We start from the raw sequence: 14,377 nt of genomic DNA on the forward strand, positions 1-14,377 counted from the left end.
GGTATGAGGGTGAAACGGGCCGTCCCCATACCCCGTCCGGTATGGGCGCCAAAACCATAAGATCTCCATACCCCGTCCGGCATGTGAGACCACAATCCCGGTAGGGTTCCCTACGGACCCGGTCCGTCCACCATCTCCCAGGATATCTAGTCAGGCTGACCCCCATAATACAATTATCAGTTTACACAATCTTTCATTTTTCCTTTTCCTCAATCAGCATCATCAATTCACATTTAAACAAGCAAATCGTAATTCATACCAAACAGACAACATACAGTATCAGTTTTTCAGTCATTCAACCCATAATTAATAAAAACGTAGTGCATGCACACAAATCTGTAAAATGAACACATCAAACCTCATTTTGCATTTAAAGCTGTAAACAGGCCAAATAACAGTAAATCATCAATCACACTAGACTCGGGCTCCATTAGCAACCGTAAGCAATTTCACACATGCGTTAATTCAAGAAATACCGTTTTATCATTTTGAACTTTAATACCGTGATAGGAAATAGGGTGAGGGGTCCTTACTTGTTTTCGGGATCCGAATACGATTCACAGTGCGCCTGCAGGCTGTCCCTAATTTTCCCCTGAATTTTTCCCGGGGAACTGAAACACGCTAACAGTACCTGCACGGGTTCCAAAAAAAATCCAAATTAGGCCCAGGGCCTCTTTCGGCCCAAATCGCAACTCCGGCACGGCGGCTCCGCCGTGCTCCGGCGACGGCGCCGCCGCTGGCGGCGGCGAGTCGCCTCGGGTTGACTGTTTTCGGCCGTTTTTGGCCGAATTCGGCCACACTCGCATTGGTCCTTGTCAGAAAACAACCCTAGGGCCCTCGGGGGGCCAAAAAATCACGGAAAAACGGAGCTTACCGGCGGCGGCGCTCTCGGGTACGGCGACTCTCCGGCGAAGTTCGTGTTTTGGTGATTTGGCTTCGGTCAACCTGTAGAGAAAAGAATGGTGATCACGGTGATATAAAAATTGCATCGAACGGAGGCCGGGAAGGGCCTCGTCGGAGGCAAAAACCGAGAGGGGGCGCGGCGGTGCCGCTGGGCTTCGGCCGCGTATTCCGGCCGTTTGGCCGGGATTTCGGCTTCGATTTGGCCATAGGAGGAATCAGTGGGGAAAAACGAGTCGGGGGTATGAAATTTACCTCGATCGGCGGTCGGAAATTTCCCCGGTGCGGCGGCGAGTGGCGGCGGGTGGCGGCGGTCGGCCTCTGGTTCGTCTTCTCCGGCGAGCGGCTGGCGGCTAGGGTTTGTGGTCTGGTGTGGAGGTTCTATTTATAACCCCTTGCCTTTTGATCACAGCCGTTCATTTTGTTTTAATCTGGGCCGTTCGTTTTTGATTGAATCTGGGCCGTCCGTGCGATTGAATCTGGGCCGTCCGATCGCGTGATTGATCTGGGCCGTCGGATCGCACCCACGCGGATCGCCAACGTGGCTCCTTTTGGAGTGACGCGGTCTTGCCACGTGGCAGGCCCTGGTTGGCCGGGACTGCTGACCGGGCCTGCTGACGTGGCTGCTGACGTGGCCGCCCTTTCTTTTTTTTTTTTTTTTTTTTTTTTTTTTTTTCTCCTCCTTTCCGTGTGCTACATCATATATCAATTTGAGTTAAAATACGTATTATTTATTTTTTTAATAATATATTTTTTATTTTTATTTTTATCAAATATTATAAAAGTAAATTTTTAAATGTACGATTCGAACTATATAATAATAGAAAAAATGTTATTACTACTTCGATATTATTAACCGGGTATAATTTTATCTATAAATTAAATTAAATGATAATTATATGTTTTAATAATTTTTAAATAATTATGAATTTTGTATAATAATTTTCTTATTCTTATGTCAACTTCTTTTATTTTTTTCTTCAGAAAACTGAAAATTTTTGTCATTAAATTTGTTTTTTTTGTTATTTATATATAGACGTATATGTATATAATAGTGAGATATTTAACAATATATATATATATATATATAATTTAAAGAATTTATCAAAAAAAAAATTGAAGAAATGCCAAATTGTTATTAAAGAAATTAAAATTGGCGTAAAAGAAGGTGAAAAAAAAAACCCTTGGAAGTAAATGCTAGAGGATTGCGAACCAAACAGCTGCTTCTCCACCAACCTCCTGGTTCAGACGATAACTCGCATCACCCTCAGCCCAAGGATTCCTCGCCATTGACTAGACAACAAGGAAAAGGGAAAAAAGGAACCCAACTGTGCCAGACGATCCCTTAAAATTCGATTCTCGGGGGAGACCAACACTCTGTCTGTCTGTCCGTCTGTCTCTCTCTCTCTCTCTATATCGCTCTAGAGCTTCTTGTGAGTATCTCTGCTACTTTTTGCTCAGTCAAATTCATCGAGATATATATATATATATATATATATGTATATATAATTATTCTGTATTGACGTTCTCTCTTTGTTTAGCAATTTCGATTCGGTTGAAGATAGCCGATGGTTTATTAGATTTAACAAGAAAAATACCACGCTTTAGGGCCTGTCTTGTTCTGTTTCGATTCTCATTTATTCATTGGTTTAGGGCTTTTTTGTCACTCGTTTTTGGGTTTTTTTTCCCCTCGTTATTTCCTTCTTCTGAGTCTCTGGTAGTTGCTACTGCTTCTGGGTGCTTGTCTTCACTGTTGCGTTGAATGCTTTTTCGTGTTCTGTATCGGACTTGCCCATCTGCGTATAGTTTAAGATTTTCGTTTTACTTAATTCTGAGTTGTTTCTGATTTGTGTTTCAAATATTTTATCACTCCAACGCTGTTCTTCTACTGGGTCGTTCTTGACGTTTATGAGATTTGCGGGTGCCGGGAGTTGATGGTTTGTTTACTGTAAATTCTCAGTTGTGCGATTTTCTGTTTGCGGCCATGCTTATACTCAGATACCGATTGATTGTTTTCTACACTATTATTGAGAATTTTGCTGTAATAAAGAGAAAGTTAATCATCACTTGAAGCATGTGCGGATCATTGCAGTTGTTCTGCTTTTGTATGTAAATTGCCATCTTTGGTATTCATGTTTTGTCATACTAGGTATTAGGCAATACAATTTATTTAAAGTTATTTGTTTTTGTTCGGGTGCCCTGCTGTAAGAATTTGCATTTGATTTATGGAATTTAAACCCCAAAAGGAATTATGAAGGCTAAAACAATACCATCTGTGTAAGTAGATAGATATCCTTGTATTTATATAAACATCGTAAATGTTGGTATGATTTTGGTAAGAACACTCCAAACTTAAAAAGAAGTGTTGATAGGTCAAACCAGGAAGTTGGATGAATATGTAGTCGTAGAAAAAGGAATTATGAAGAATGTTTAAACAATACTATCTATATAAGTAGATAGATACCCTTGTATCTACTATATAAACATCGTTAATGTTGGTATGATTTTTATAAGAACACTGAAAACTTAAAAGGAAGTGTTGATAGGTCAAATCAAGTTGTGTGAGTCGAGAGAGGGATATGGGCATGAGAACATTCTTCTTGGTCAGGGCAAACAGCCATCATTATCATCAATGTTTCCAGCCTCTAGTGTTACGGTGGGATTTAGGTTTGCTTTTATAGTTTTAGATAATGTATTAAGTCTGTAATGCCTGATTCTAAGCTATGTATCTATACACAAAAAGCACATTTCGTATCAACTTTGTTACCTTTCAATCAAAGTACATCTGTTCAAATTACCTTTTGATGCAGAGTTGAAGGCTTCTGCTTATTTTGCCTTGCTAAAATGGCATTATTATGAAACATTTCATGTACAGATGGGAATATAGATGGACATACATTCTTTTCGTTAGGGAAATAGATAGATAGATAGTCGTGTAGGTTGTGTCTGTTGGCTTATTCCTTCCATCTCTTTTAGTCATTACTTAGTTTTTTGGTGGTCATAGTATTGAAGGAGGAATTCTAAATGTAAGATATTATCATAAAAAAGAACCTAAAAGTAAGAACCCTTTTTAACATTTTTATTTTTATTGGAACCTTTTTGTCATATGGGATCATCATCTCTTTTTGCATCAGGTATGATTGTGACTTTTGGTTCCTTGGACCTAGGGCTTCAGAGGGTAATTGACTTTGACATGTCAAGTATTCCATCTACGAGAATAATCTATTTGAGTTTGAAAATTTTTCTCTCTTATAACCGTAGTACAAAGAAAAGTAGGTTTTGGGTTGGTCAGGCCACTAAAGCTGTTTAAGATACATCGAAGGAGATACTACTGAGGTTGGCTCTGCATTTGCATTTCAAGATATGTTTTCCTTGCAGTGTGTGCATGACTTACTCCACCTGTGTGTACCTACATATTTATATTTCCTTCAGGTATCATACTAGATTTTTGTTCTTTACAAATCGACCACTTTGTTGGTGATTTCTCTGTTAATGACATGACGCATGCACCGTCTTGTGTCAAGTGACTTCATCTATCTGGCTGTAGGTAGTTTTTGCACTCTTAGGTTGGCTTAATTGGCGTGTGCTCGTTCTTTTTCCATTTGTATTCTGTTGTCATTGTGCCCCTATTTGGATCAATTCTTAAATCAAGAAACATTCTTTGGCAACCTTGTATAGAAAAGATGATTGATGTTTTTGCTATCAAGGAGCCTGCTTGCATCATGGTGATTTTTGGTTAGACTTCTTTTGAATTTTGTGGAGATGAAGCTCATGAAATGATCTATCTGTTTGTAATGCCATTGATCCTTCAAAATATGAGAAAATTCTTACCTTGCTTTTTTCTTTTAGGGAAGAAACAAACATGTGGACTGACTACCAAAAGTTTTAGTGACAGGTAATTTCTTTTCTGGAAGAGTCTTATGGGTTCCTTGATCATTAGGAATGGACTGATTTAAGTTCCTCTCTGAAATAGTGCGATATATATCCCATGGCTCGCAGAGGTAATAATCAGAAGCATGGGCAGGATCATCATATATCAAACCACAAAAAGAAGGGCTCAGATTTCATGCCAGTCATGAAAGGGCAGGGAAAAGCAAGTGAGGTAAAGGTTTTTCATGGGGAGGAGGTACGAAATGGCAATCAAGCTAGTGAGTCGTTTATAGAGACTGCAAGCAAAAGTCATCATGCTGACGATGAGTATAAAAGTAAAGAAAAGTGTGGGAAACCTATGGAGATTGAGAAGAATGCAACAGATGGCTCTGAAAAGTCCACTTCTTTTGGGAGTCTTTCTGGGGATTTCATTGAGAACATATCTCCCTTGCAAACTGGTGTTACAGAAGAAAAGAGAACATCATCCAGCGGTAATCTTGGTCCGAAACGTGCAAAAAGGGTTTTGAACGTGCTGAATGGATTGCACATTAGTAGTCTGATGGAGAACATAGAGTTCTCAGATAATGTGGTGGTCAGGTACTTGAGAGATTATTATGTTTTTCTCTTGAAGGCAATGACTGAAGTCATGGAGAGGCAGAAACCTTATATATTTAATCTAAAAGGGAGAACACATAAAGCTTGTGATCATGTGAGAATGAAGATTAAGCAAGCATATCCTATTGTTAGGAAATTGCTGGTGCATGTTGGGAACATAATGCTTCTGTTGTCACTGGTTTGGTTGGACTGTACACTTAGGGGTATTGATTCTTTCCTGCGCATGGGGACAACATCCTTTTTCTCAATTATATGGTGCAGTATTCTTTCAGTAACGGCTATGGTTGGGGTGTCTAAATTTCTGATTGTCTTGGTAAGTTGTACTCATCCTATGACTTCATTTTGATCTTTAATACTCACTGACATAAGGGTCAAAGTTAGTCTGTGGAACAATTCTTTGAACAATCGCATATTGTGAACTTGGTTAACCTATTAGTTGCATGAAATATATTTGCATGATGGGCTAGTATGATACATGTAAAAGTCCTATTCATGCTTTTTTCCCCTTGTGGATCATATATTGTATGGTCATCTAAGAGGCATTTTGCTGTGTTCATATGTTATTTAAGAACATTAGATGCAAATAATATTTCTGAAAGATGCAAGGGATATGAGGTGTTCGAGGAGCACAGAGTGAATTCAGTTGGCATTAATTGGACAACACAATTAGGATTGCACTAGACAATGCAGTTGGCATTGGTAATATATTCTGTTATAGGTTATGGAACATTGCATACATGTCTTCAAAGTGAATGATAACACATTCATCTACTAAGTTATCTGGGTGTCAGTTGCTTCCCAAAAATTTATGCATCCCACTGAGGTGGTAGTCCAAGTGGTACTGCTCCATTCTTCCCACTAGCTAGTCATGGATTTGGGATGCGAGTGTGGTTAGTAGTCCATGCTTCTAACCAATGTGGGGAAAGAGTGCTTCTGCTTACATCTTGGTGGGGATTAGTGGTTGTCGGTTGCCCTTTGGACAATAGTTACAGTTTAAATCAGACATTTCCCAACATGTTGGGTGACCCTTGGTTCTGCCCAAAGAGAATTGGTTGATGGCTACGCTGATCATATTCAACAAAAGACAACATACTGTGGAGTTATTGATTCCATGTAATGCTGCTTCCTGATTTACCCTAACAATATCGCCAACAATAATGTGGTGCTAGATGAACCACTTCAAATCTGTATTTTAATAATCTGCATTTAGAACTGTTTTATTTTTGTCATTCACATATATGCTAATGACTTTACTAAAGTTTTCATCTAAAGGTTGATTTAGTTACTTGTGCTGTTTTTTCAATTTTGGTTGCAACTGTTTGGATCCTGCATCCATTTAATTGGTTGATTATCTGATAGATAGATCCTTATGTGTCTATTAGCATATTAATTTAGTTGCAGTTAGAATATTTGGGCGGGATGTTTATTTCAAAAAAAAAAAAAAAACCTGGGCGGGATATATTTTCATATTTTCTAAATAAATTTAGTTGAAATTATCCATCCTTATTTCCGTGTATCAAATGTTGTATTACTCAGGTCATAGCTGCCTTAACAGCATTATTTGTTGGATTCACTCTCGCAATTTTGGTAGTTGCGGTATCTGGGTCTGTTTTTTTATGGTTCTATGGAAGCTTTTGGACAACTGCCCTGGTCATCTTCCTTGGAGGTAATCACCTGGCCTATTTTCCTTCGTGTTAATTATTGATTTACCCTTTTCTTTTGTCGAAGCTATTTCAGGTCTAACGATCATCAACATTCAGGTTTGGCATTCATGTTGAGCCATGAGCGCATTGCACTATTAATCACCACAGCTTATTCTGTATATTGTGCATGGATGTATGTCGGGTGGCTCGGATTGCTCTTGGCTCTTAATTTTTCTTTCATTTCAAGTGATGCTCTTATATACTTCCTAAAAAATAACATAAACCAACGAAGACAATCTGATAGACCTGATGAATTTACCGCTGGAGTGCAAGGTCAACCGGGATTTTTCAGTGATGAGTCAGTGCATGCTTCATCCTTTGAAAATTTTCCGGGCTCGGCAGCCGATCGTAACCCAGGAATGCCTTCAACAAGTGAAGCTGAATCTGAATTAACGTCTGAAATGGAAGTAGTTCGGTTGTTGAACTGTACTGATCACTATACAGCACTGGGCTTGTCGCGGTATGAGGACGTTGATGTTTCTTTACTCAAGCGAGAATATAGGAAAAAGGTGTGTGCTCTTTTTCTTTTCAGCAATTAGCAAGATTCAACATTTCCTTCCTCCTTGCTCTTTGTTTGTTCGGACAAACTTTAAAAGTATTATTTCCCAAATGTCCAATTTAGTTTTTCATGGCTGTCCAGGCATGGGTTCATTAATCAAGGTGCACTATATCATGGCCCATAACTTATTTCAGGAAAAGGAAAGATACATATCTGTACCCATTTATCATTTCTTTTTATGGCATTATGAGAATGCTTATCTAAGTGGGAATTCTTTTAATTTTTGGTTACCAAAGAAAGTCTTAAAACCTTTCCTACCCGGAGATCAAATTTAGTTTTCCACTTTTGACTAGACATGGCTGCCTAGAGTTACCAATAGATGCACAATATCATGATAATTACCATGTATTTCAGGCAATGCTGGTCCATCCTGATAAGAATATGGGAAATGAAAAGGCTGCAGAAGCTTTTAAGAAACTTCAGAATGCATATGAGGTGAATATGTTGGTTATCATTTAAATGAGTGTTGGTTCTGTTATACTTATGTATTTTTTCTGGATGATGATTATGTAATACTTTTATGCCCATTAGGTTTTACTTGATTCCCTGAAGCGAAAAGCATATGATGATGAATTAAGAAGGGAGGAGCTGCTGAACTATTTCCGTAGGTTTCAAAATGTATCTCAGAAGGTTTGAGCATAGATCTTATTTCCGTTCTATTCTCCACAACAAACTTTTTGTATGTTTGGAGGAAGTAGTGCCATCTTGCATATACCCCCAAAACAAGAAAGAGACCTTTTAATAGATCATATTAATTCATGTATGCATATTGAAAATCACTGGCGATATCTCCACTTAACTAATTGGTTTGCCTTTCTCCCCTCCTTCCCTTCAGCAATCTTGTGGTGAAACTGAGTTTATCCGTAGATGTCTTCCAAATTTGCCCTAGACTTGTTATCAGTCCCAACAGATTTTTACCCTCTTTTTCTCTTCTACCATTGTTTCATTCATTTGTTACATTCATGTGTCAAATTGATGCAGTTGGTTATTTTTCCTAGAGTCCCTCTATGTTGATCTTGTATTCTCTAGTCTGTCCTTGTGATAAGTCATCTAAAATTGAGCAAAAATCTTCTTCTGGCACTTGATGATCCTTTGGTCTAAGCATGCATTCTGTTAACTTGAGCTGTTAATGCAATTGATTGATCAGAATGGAGGATATGGTTTCTTTACCTCTGGATTTGCTCGCTCAGAGGCCGACGGTGAGGATATCTTTGGAGATTCAAGGAGAATAGCCTGCAAGAAATGTGGCAATTTCCATTTATGGTTGCAGACCAGAAAATTAAAATCTCAAGCAAGATGGTGCCAGGTTTTCTTTTCCTTCTAAACATATAATGGTTTCTGATTGTCATGAATTGAAGGAAGTTGGTTCTTACATTATTATCATTTTGCAAGACTCCATCCTTAGTGTTGCAGCAGCGTGTCATCTTGTTTCAAAGAGATCTGGTTCTTATGTTTTTCACAATTGGTAGTTTACCTTTTGAAGGACTGCAAGGATTTTCATCCAGCAAAAGACGGAGATGGATGGGTTGAGCAATCTCTGCAACCTATCTTCTTTGGATTACTTCAGAAGGCATGTGCATATGATGCTTGTCTAACACTTTCCTCTTGTGATTCATCTGCATGTATGACTGTAAAATAAAAAGAGTTGAGGAAAAATACACTGTGTGATTTTATATATTGTAATTTGATATCTGTCGTTTAAATTTAGATTAATATCAATGATTTGCCTAACAAAAGGTTTCTTTTCAGGTTGATACTCCCGTTGCCTACGTATGTGCAGACAGCAGAATATATAATGCTACTGAATGGTATATCTGTCAGGTAAGGCAGTTATCTCTTATCAATTGTTGGTAGTGTCATGTATGAGAAGGAAGTCATCCAGCCAAGAAATGTTGGTATCCGATCCCGCTCATCATATTCATGAATAATCCACAATTTTGTTACAGGGAATGAGATGTCCAGCCAATAGTCACAAGCCAAGCTTCCATGTGAATGCAAGTGTAACCTCTAAGCATATTTCTGGAAAGGGAGCTACTTCAGGACAAAGAGGTGGTCGGATACCAACACCTAACATGGAGGAGACAATGACGGAAGAACAATTATTTGAGTGGTTCCAGAATGCTTTCCATGCTGGTGTCTTTGCTGGCGGCACCTTCACCGAGAACCCATCTCCCAGGCCTGGGAATACTTCCAAGAGCAGTGGCAACCATTCCGGCGGTGCCAGTGCCAGTGCCAGTGCCAGTGCCAGTGCCAGTGCCAGTGCCAGTGCCAGTGCCAGTGCCAGTACCAGTGCCAGCAACAAGAAAAAGAAAAAGGGAAAGAGGCAACGTTAAGCTTCATGCTACGGGGCCTTCCCATGCTCAGAAATTCTTATAAGCATTCAGAATCAGAACAAGAAACATCAATTTTAGTCGGTAAAGGTTGTTTTCTTTTGCCGGTGTGACTGTGAGTAAGCCCCCCCCCCTTGAGCCGATCTCCTCTAGACCTAACAACTTGTACAGCATTTTCTATAGCTTTGTAAGTTTTGAAAAGATAAAAGATGTAGACCGTGGCACCTGGTTGAAAATAGTTTCCCAGCAGAAAGTATCTTGTTTTGGTTTTCATGGTGGGGGCATCAATGGTTGCACTGGCCTAAAATTTTGTACCCTTTACAAAAAATTTACAGCTTCAGAAAAAGGGATCCGAGTAGGTTTGAGATTTGAGTCATAACATGTCCGGGATCCAAATTCCTTAATTATTACTCTCTTGGAAGAAGAAAGATCTTGTTAATACATCACCTTTCACTCATCTGCTGCACATTTTTTACTCATTGAAAAATCTGTTCTTGGCTCCACTTGGTGTGTATTTATATGTCATGGTTGAAGATAAAAATAATATTTAGAATTCAAGAGTTAAAAAAATAACATGATGTTTTTATCTTAATGGGTATTGAAAGTAAATATTAAAAAGTCAAATGTCTTTATAGATACATATAGTATATTCAAAATTTTGATTTATTGTATAATTTAAGAGTGTTATTAATATATTAAATAAAAATAAAAATTATATTTTTAATATATATATATATCCTCGGCTTGATGGTTGGGTGGATCAGTAAATTATAATTACAAAAGGGACCCTCAACTTTTTGTAATTACCAGAAAACCCCTCCTGTTCTCCCCCTGCTGACTGCAACAAAATGTTTAGATAAAAAATTTTACGAGTGTCCGCTGTCCACCTCCAAGCCTCTTTGCCAATTCTCCTGTAATGGAGTCCTTACTTCACACCTCCTCAGCGGCATATCTATCTCCAAGGTTAACAAATCTGAAACTTGGCAATCAAAACTCAACCTTGAACTTATCAAAATGGTTTTCCTCTTCTTCTTTTTCCTGCAATCTTCGACATGGGAGACAGTCTCTCTTCATTAGAGTGGAGGCTAAGAAGAAGGACAAGAGCGACAAGGAAGACACTCATAGCTTTGTGCCGAGACCAGATGAAGCCACTGGTCCTTTCCCTGAAGCCGTCCTCCTCAAAGAGGTAACAACCTTTTGATGTCGCCATATTTTCTCTTTTTCCCATACTAATTTACCATCCTTGCCATTTTAGAATTCTACTACCTTAATTTGTTATTCTCTTTAAACTTCTTGAAGTAATTTTCGCCAGTTTTCTGGCGTTTGATTATGTGAGTACTGTAAAAGATGATGTCTTTTTGTTGGGTTTAAAATGTTGAAGCTGTTTATCTTTCGAATTTCGTTTAATTATTGGTTTCCTTTTTTGCATCTTCTTTGTAATTGAGCTATCTGGTTTATTTTGGGATAAGAGGTTTATTATTATTATTTTTTAACTGTAGAAAAAAGTTCAGGAAGATGGTAGATTGCTCCCTGAGTTTGCAGATGCTGAGGAACGTAAGTGATTTAACATTTGCATAGCTGTTGAATTTGGTTTCTATTGTTGAGTGAACGAAAGCCTTTTCAGTATATGAAACTATTGCTGATTATATTGTTCTTTGATTTTACAGAGGAGCTCTATGAATTTCTGGACCTTCAGCTGCAAAGCCAATTGAATGTGGAACTGAGTAAGCATATGCGTGTGTATATATATATATTTCTTTTCTTGGGGGCTCATAAGTAAGTGAATTTAGTTAATTCCTCAGAAATATGATACTTTTTAATTGTAAACAATACTTGCATTTGGTATTGAAGAAGTAATTGTAAAACCCACAGGACGTTACTGGTCAAAATCTACTGTAACGTAACTTTCAAGTTTATGCCAATGTGATGTGCCAAGTCCTTTTGGAGTTTGGTGGGTCATGCTACATCTGGCCTTTGTTTGGAACAAATGAACAATGGAATTTTATGTTATTTGTAAATTATTTGAATATGGAATTTATTTAGAAATTTTGGTTTGTTCCGAAAATGGTAGAAAGGAAATGGATTGAAGAAAGCTGTTACTCTGTGATGCTATGAATATATAAGATGTGGTTTGGCCTAATCCAATTTGCTTGTTTGAGTTGAAGCAATTTGCCTCTAATTAGAGTTGCTTGAACTACAGAAACTTTTCCTTTTTGTGAGATGCACAAAGGTTTAATTGATCTTAAGCTGTGGCTTACATTTCATTCATTGAACCTAACATGCTCAATTGCTCGTATAACTTACAATATACACTGTCTTCGTTGTTTGGACAGTGCGCCACTACGAAGTGGTTTATTTAATCCATGAGAAGCACGCAGAAGAACTCACAAGTGTCAATGAGAAAGTTCAAGGTCAGCTTTTACTTGTCTGTTGTGTCCGCATTTTTAGAGATACTGAAGTAGCTTAGTTGTGTCATAGTATGCTAATTGAACTTTGATAGTGTTTCCAGGATCTCCCTGATTTCCGTACTGGTCAATAGTTTTTACTAGCATGTTTTTCGGTATTATATTCTAGGATCAGCAAGAACCAAAATGCTCATATTCAGTTTTGTGCAAGAAGCTGGGGTTAGCTACTTGCTTATGGATTACCTCATTGGCATTGCTATGAAGATGGTTATTTTAATTTTTTTAAAATAAAAAGTATAAACAATAATGAAACCAAGAAGGTGCCACCCATGTACAAGTATTTACATCTCAGTAGATATTTGTATGACATTTCTAATATCATCTATTCTATAAATTTGATGACCTAAGACCATAGAGCCAAAACAGTGAATTTATCTGTCCCTAACTTCATACATCTCATTCTCAATTCTTTCAAACACTCTTCTGTTCCTTTCTTTTCCGACAACCAAAAATATGGTTAAAGGAATAAGATCCGCAGCTTTTCTCTTTTCACAAATACCTTCCCAAGCCCTCGGCTCATTCCTTACTGACCCTGCAATGACCCAATTAATCCCCAACAACCTATAAACTATGATCTACAAATCATGCTTATTTTAGTGATTATGCTTGTAAAATTTTTAGTATAAGTTTGTTTCTTGTTGCGGTAGAAATCTACCATATGTTTCTTATGAAATTAATTTGCTTGCTGTAGCTTTTCTGAGGGAAAAGAAAGGCAAGATATGGAGATTGAATGACTGGGGTCTTCGAAGACTAGCATACAAGATACAAAAAGCCAGTCATGCCCATTACATGTTGATGAACTTTGAGTTGGAAGCTAGATGGATTAATGATTTTAAGACCATGTTAGATAAGGACGAGAGAGTCATCAGACATCTTGTAATGAAAAGAGACGAGGCAATCACTGAGGATTGCCCTCCTCCACCCGAGTTCCATACTCTTCGTGCAGACATGGACGACAATGATGAAGAGGAGGATGATGAAGATTACAATGAGGGCTACGACGATGAATTCGACGAGGACTCGGATGGTGAAGGAGAGATAGAAGTAATCTATGATGATGCGGAGGCTGAGGAGAACTATGGTACTATTTACAAAGATGAGGAGCTAAAAGGAAGCAGGAGTAACGAATCAACTCGTGCAAATAAAATTCGAAGAGAAAAAAATTTGGAAGTTCTGAAAAAAGTAGGTAGATTTTGATCTTGGATTCCAGCTAGACATTCAAGGCAAGTTAAACAGTCTGTTGTGTTGCTATGTATGATTTTGTATAACAATTAAAGTAGGCGGTTTTTTTAACCAATGTTAGGTTTTGCCGAGTTAATACAAGAAAGAAGGTAAGGAAGAGAAAGTATTTCCATTGTTAGTTCTTCTTAGTACAACATAATGCACAGAAAATTTGCATCGGACAAACAGTTAAAATCGATTCTGAATATGCAAAAAGGCAGGGATGACGACTGGGTTTCAACTTGTGAATTCTGTAGTTTTATAATATCATCTTGTAAATCCACCTACTTACCTAAATTTGAAAGGAAAATCGCTCTAAATATACTCTCAAATTCCATGGTATGGTCTCTGAAAATTTTGATTATTACGAGCTATGACTCCAAGTCTTTTAAATGATTTTCAGAAAGACTTCATTTTTCATGAAATTTATAGTTATACTTCATTTAATATCATAATATAAACTAACCATTTAACAAGGGGTATGAAAAATTTATACAGATTAAGAGAAACAAAAAACAAAAAGTTCATATGAACCCTGAGATTCATGCAAATCTCGTATCATGAACTATATAATTTGTAATCTTTTATACTATCTTTCATGAGCATGAAAGTTTTAGTTTTTCTTTTCTTACACAATCCTGTTTTTTTACAGGAGAAGAGAGAAGAATGTATATATATATATATATATATATATATAATCTTCTTTTAGTGCTT

The 14,377-nt window shown here is 37.7% G+C and overlaps 2 protein-coding genes across 7 annotated transcripts; both read left to right on the plus strand.

The window, feature by feature from the left end:
• Positions 1–2,070: 2,070 nt before the first annotated feature.
• On the plus strand, positions 2,071–10,434 carry LOC110821506 (Chaperone DnaJ-domain superfamily protein). 6 transcript variants are annotated; one of them, XM_088219520.1, is made up of 11 exons: positions 2,071–2,333; positions 4,750–4,795; positions 4,874–5,698; positions 6,922–7,051; positions 7,146–7,597; positions 8,002–8,082; positions 8,179–8,277; positions 8,795–8,953; positions 9,131–9,217; positions 9,397–9,468; positions 9,594–10,434. In XM_088219520.1, the coding sequence occupies exons 3-11, from the start codon at positions 4,889–4,891 to the stop codon at positions 9,978–9,980; spliced, it is 2,277 nt and encodes a 758-aa protein (XP_088075646.1). In that variant the 5' UTR covers positions 2,071–2,333; positions 4,750–4,795; positions 4,874–4,888; the 3' UTR covers positions 9,981–10,434. The 6 variants fall into 6 exon arrangements, with proteins under 6 accessions (XP_088075646.1, XP_088075650.1, XP_088075648.1 ...); XM_088219524.1 differs by having other exon boundaries at positions 4,900–5,698; XM_088219522.1 differs by having other exon boundaries at positions 4,755–4,795.
• Positions 10,435–10,765: 331 nt separating this feature from the next.
• On the plus strand, positions 10,766–13,802 carry LOC110821442 (Translation elongation factor EF1B/ribosomal protein S6 family protein). Its single transcript, XM_088219526.1, has 5 exons — positions 10,766–11,163; positions 11,477–11,531; positions 11,645–11,701; positions 12,311–12,388; positions 13,134–13,802. Exons 1-5 carry the CDS (start codon positions 10,894–10,896, stop codon positions 13,637–13,639), a joined length of 966 nt encoding a protein of 321 aa, XP_088075652.1. The 5' UTR covers positions 10,766–10,893; the 3' UTR covers positions 13,640–13,802.
• Positions 13,803–14,377: the final 575 nt, after the last annotated feature.

The sequence above is a fragment of the Carica papaya genome, chromosome 5, assembly GCF_054855325.1.
Source record: "Carica papaya isolate Zhongbai chromosome 5, ASM5485532v1, whole genome shotgun sequence".
In the NCBI taxonomy this organism is placed as follows: Eukaryota; Viridiplantae; Streptophyta; class Magnoliopsida; order Brassicales; family Caricaceae; genus Carica; species Carica papaya.

Coding starts and splice junctions, on each gene's coding strand:
- LOC110821506 (XM_088219520.1), top strand. CDS start 4,889: ATGGCTCGCAGAGGTAATAATCAGAAGCATGGGCAGGATCATCATATA. Junction 8,278..8,794: donor TTCAAAATGTATCTCAGAAG/GTTTGAGCATAG, acceptor TTGATTGATCAG/AATGGAGGATATGGTTTCTT. Junction 9,218..9,396: donor TCTTTGGATTACTTCAGAAG/GCATGTGCATAT, acceptor GTTTCTTTTCAG/GTTGATACTCCCGTTGCCTA.
- LOC110821442 (XM_088219526.1), top strand. CDS start 10,894: ATGGAGTCCTTACTTCACACCTCCTCAGCGGCATATCTATCTCCAAGG. Junction 11,164..11,476: donor AAGCCGTCCTCCTCAAAGAG/GTAACAACCTTT, acceptor TTTTAACTGTAG/AAAAAAGTTCAGGAAGATGG. Junction 12,389..13,133: donor TGTCAATGAGAAAGTTCAAG/GTCAGCTTTTAC, acceptor TGCTTGCTGTAG/CTTTTCTGAGGGAAAAGAAA.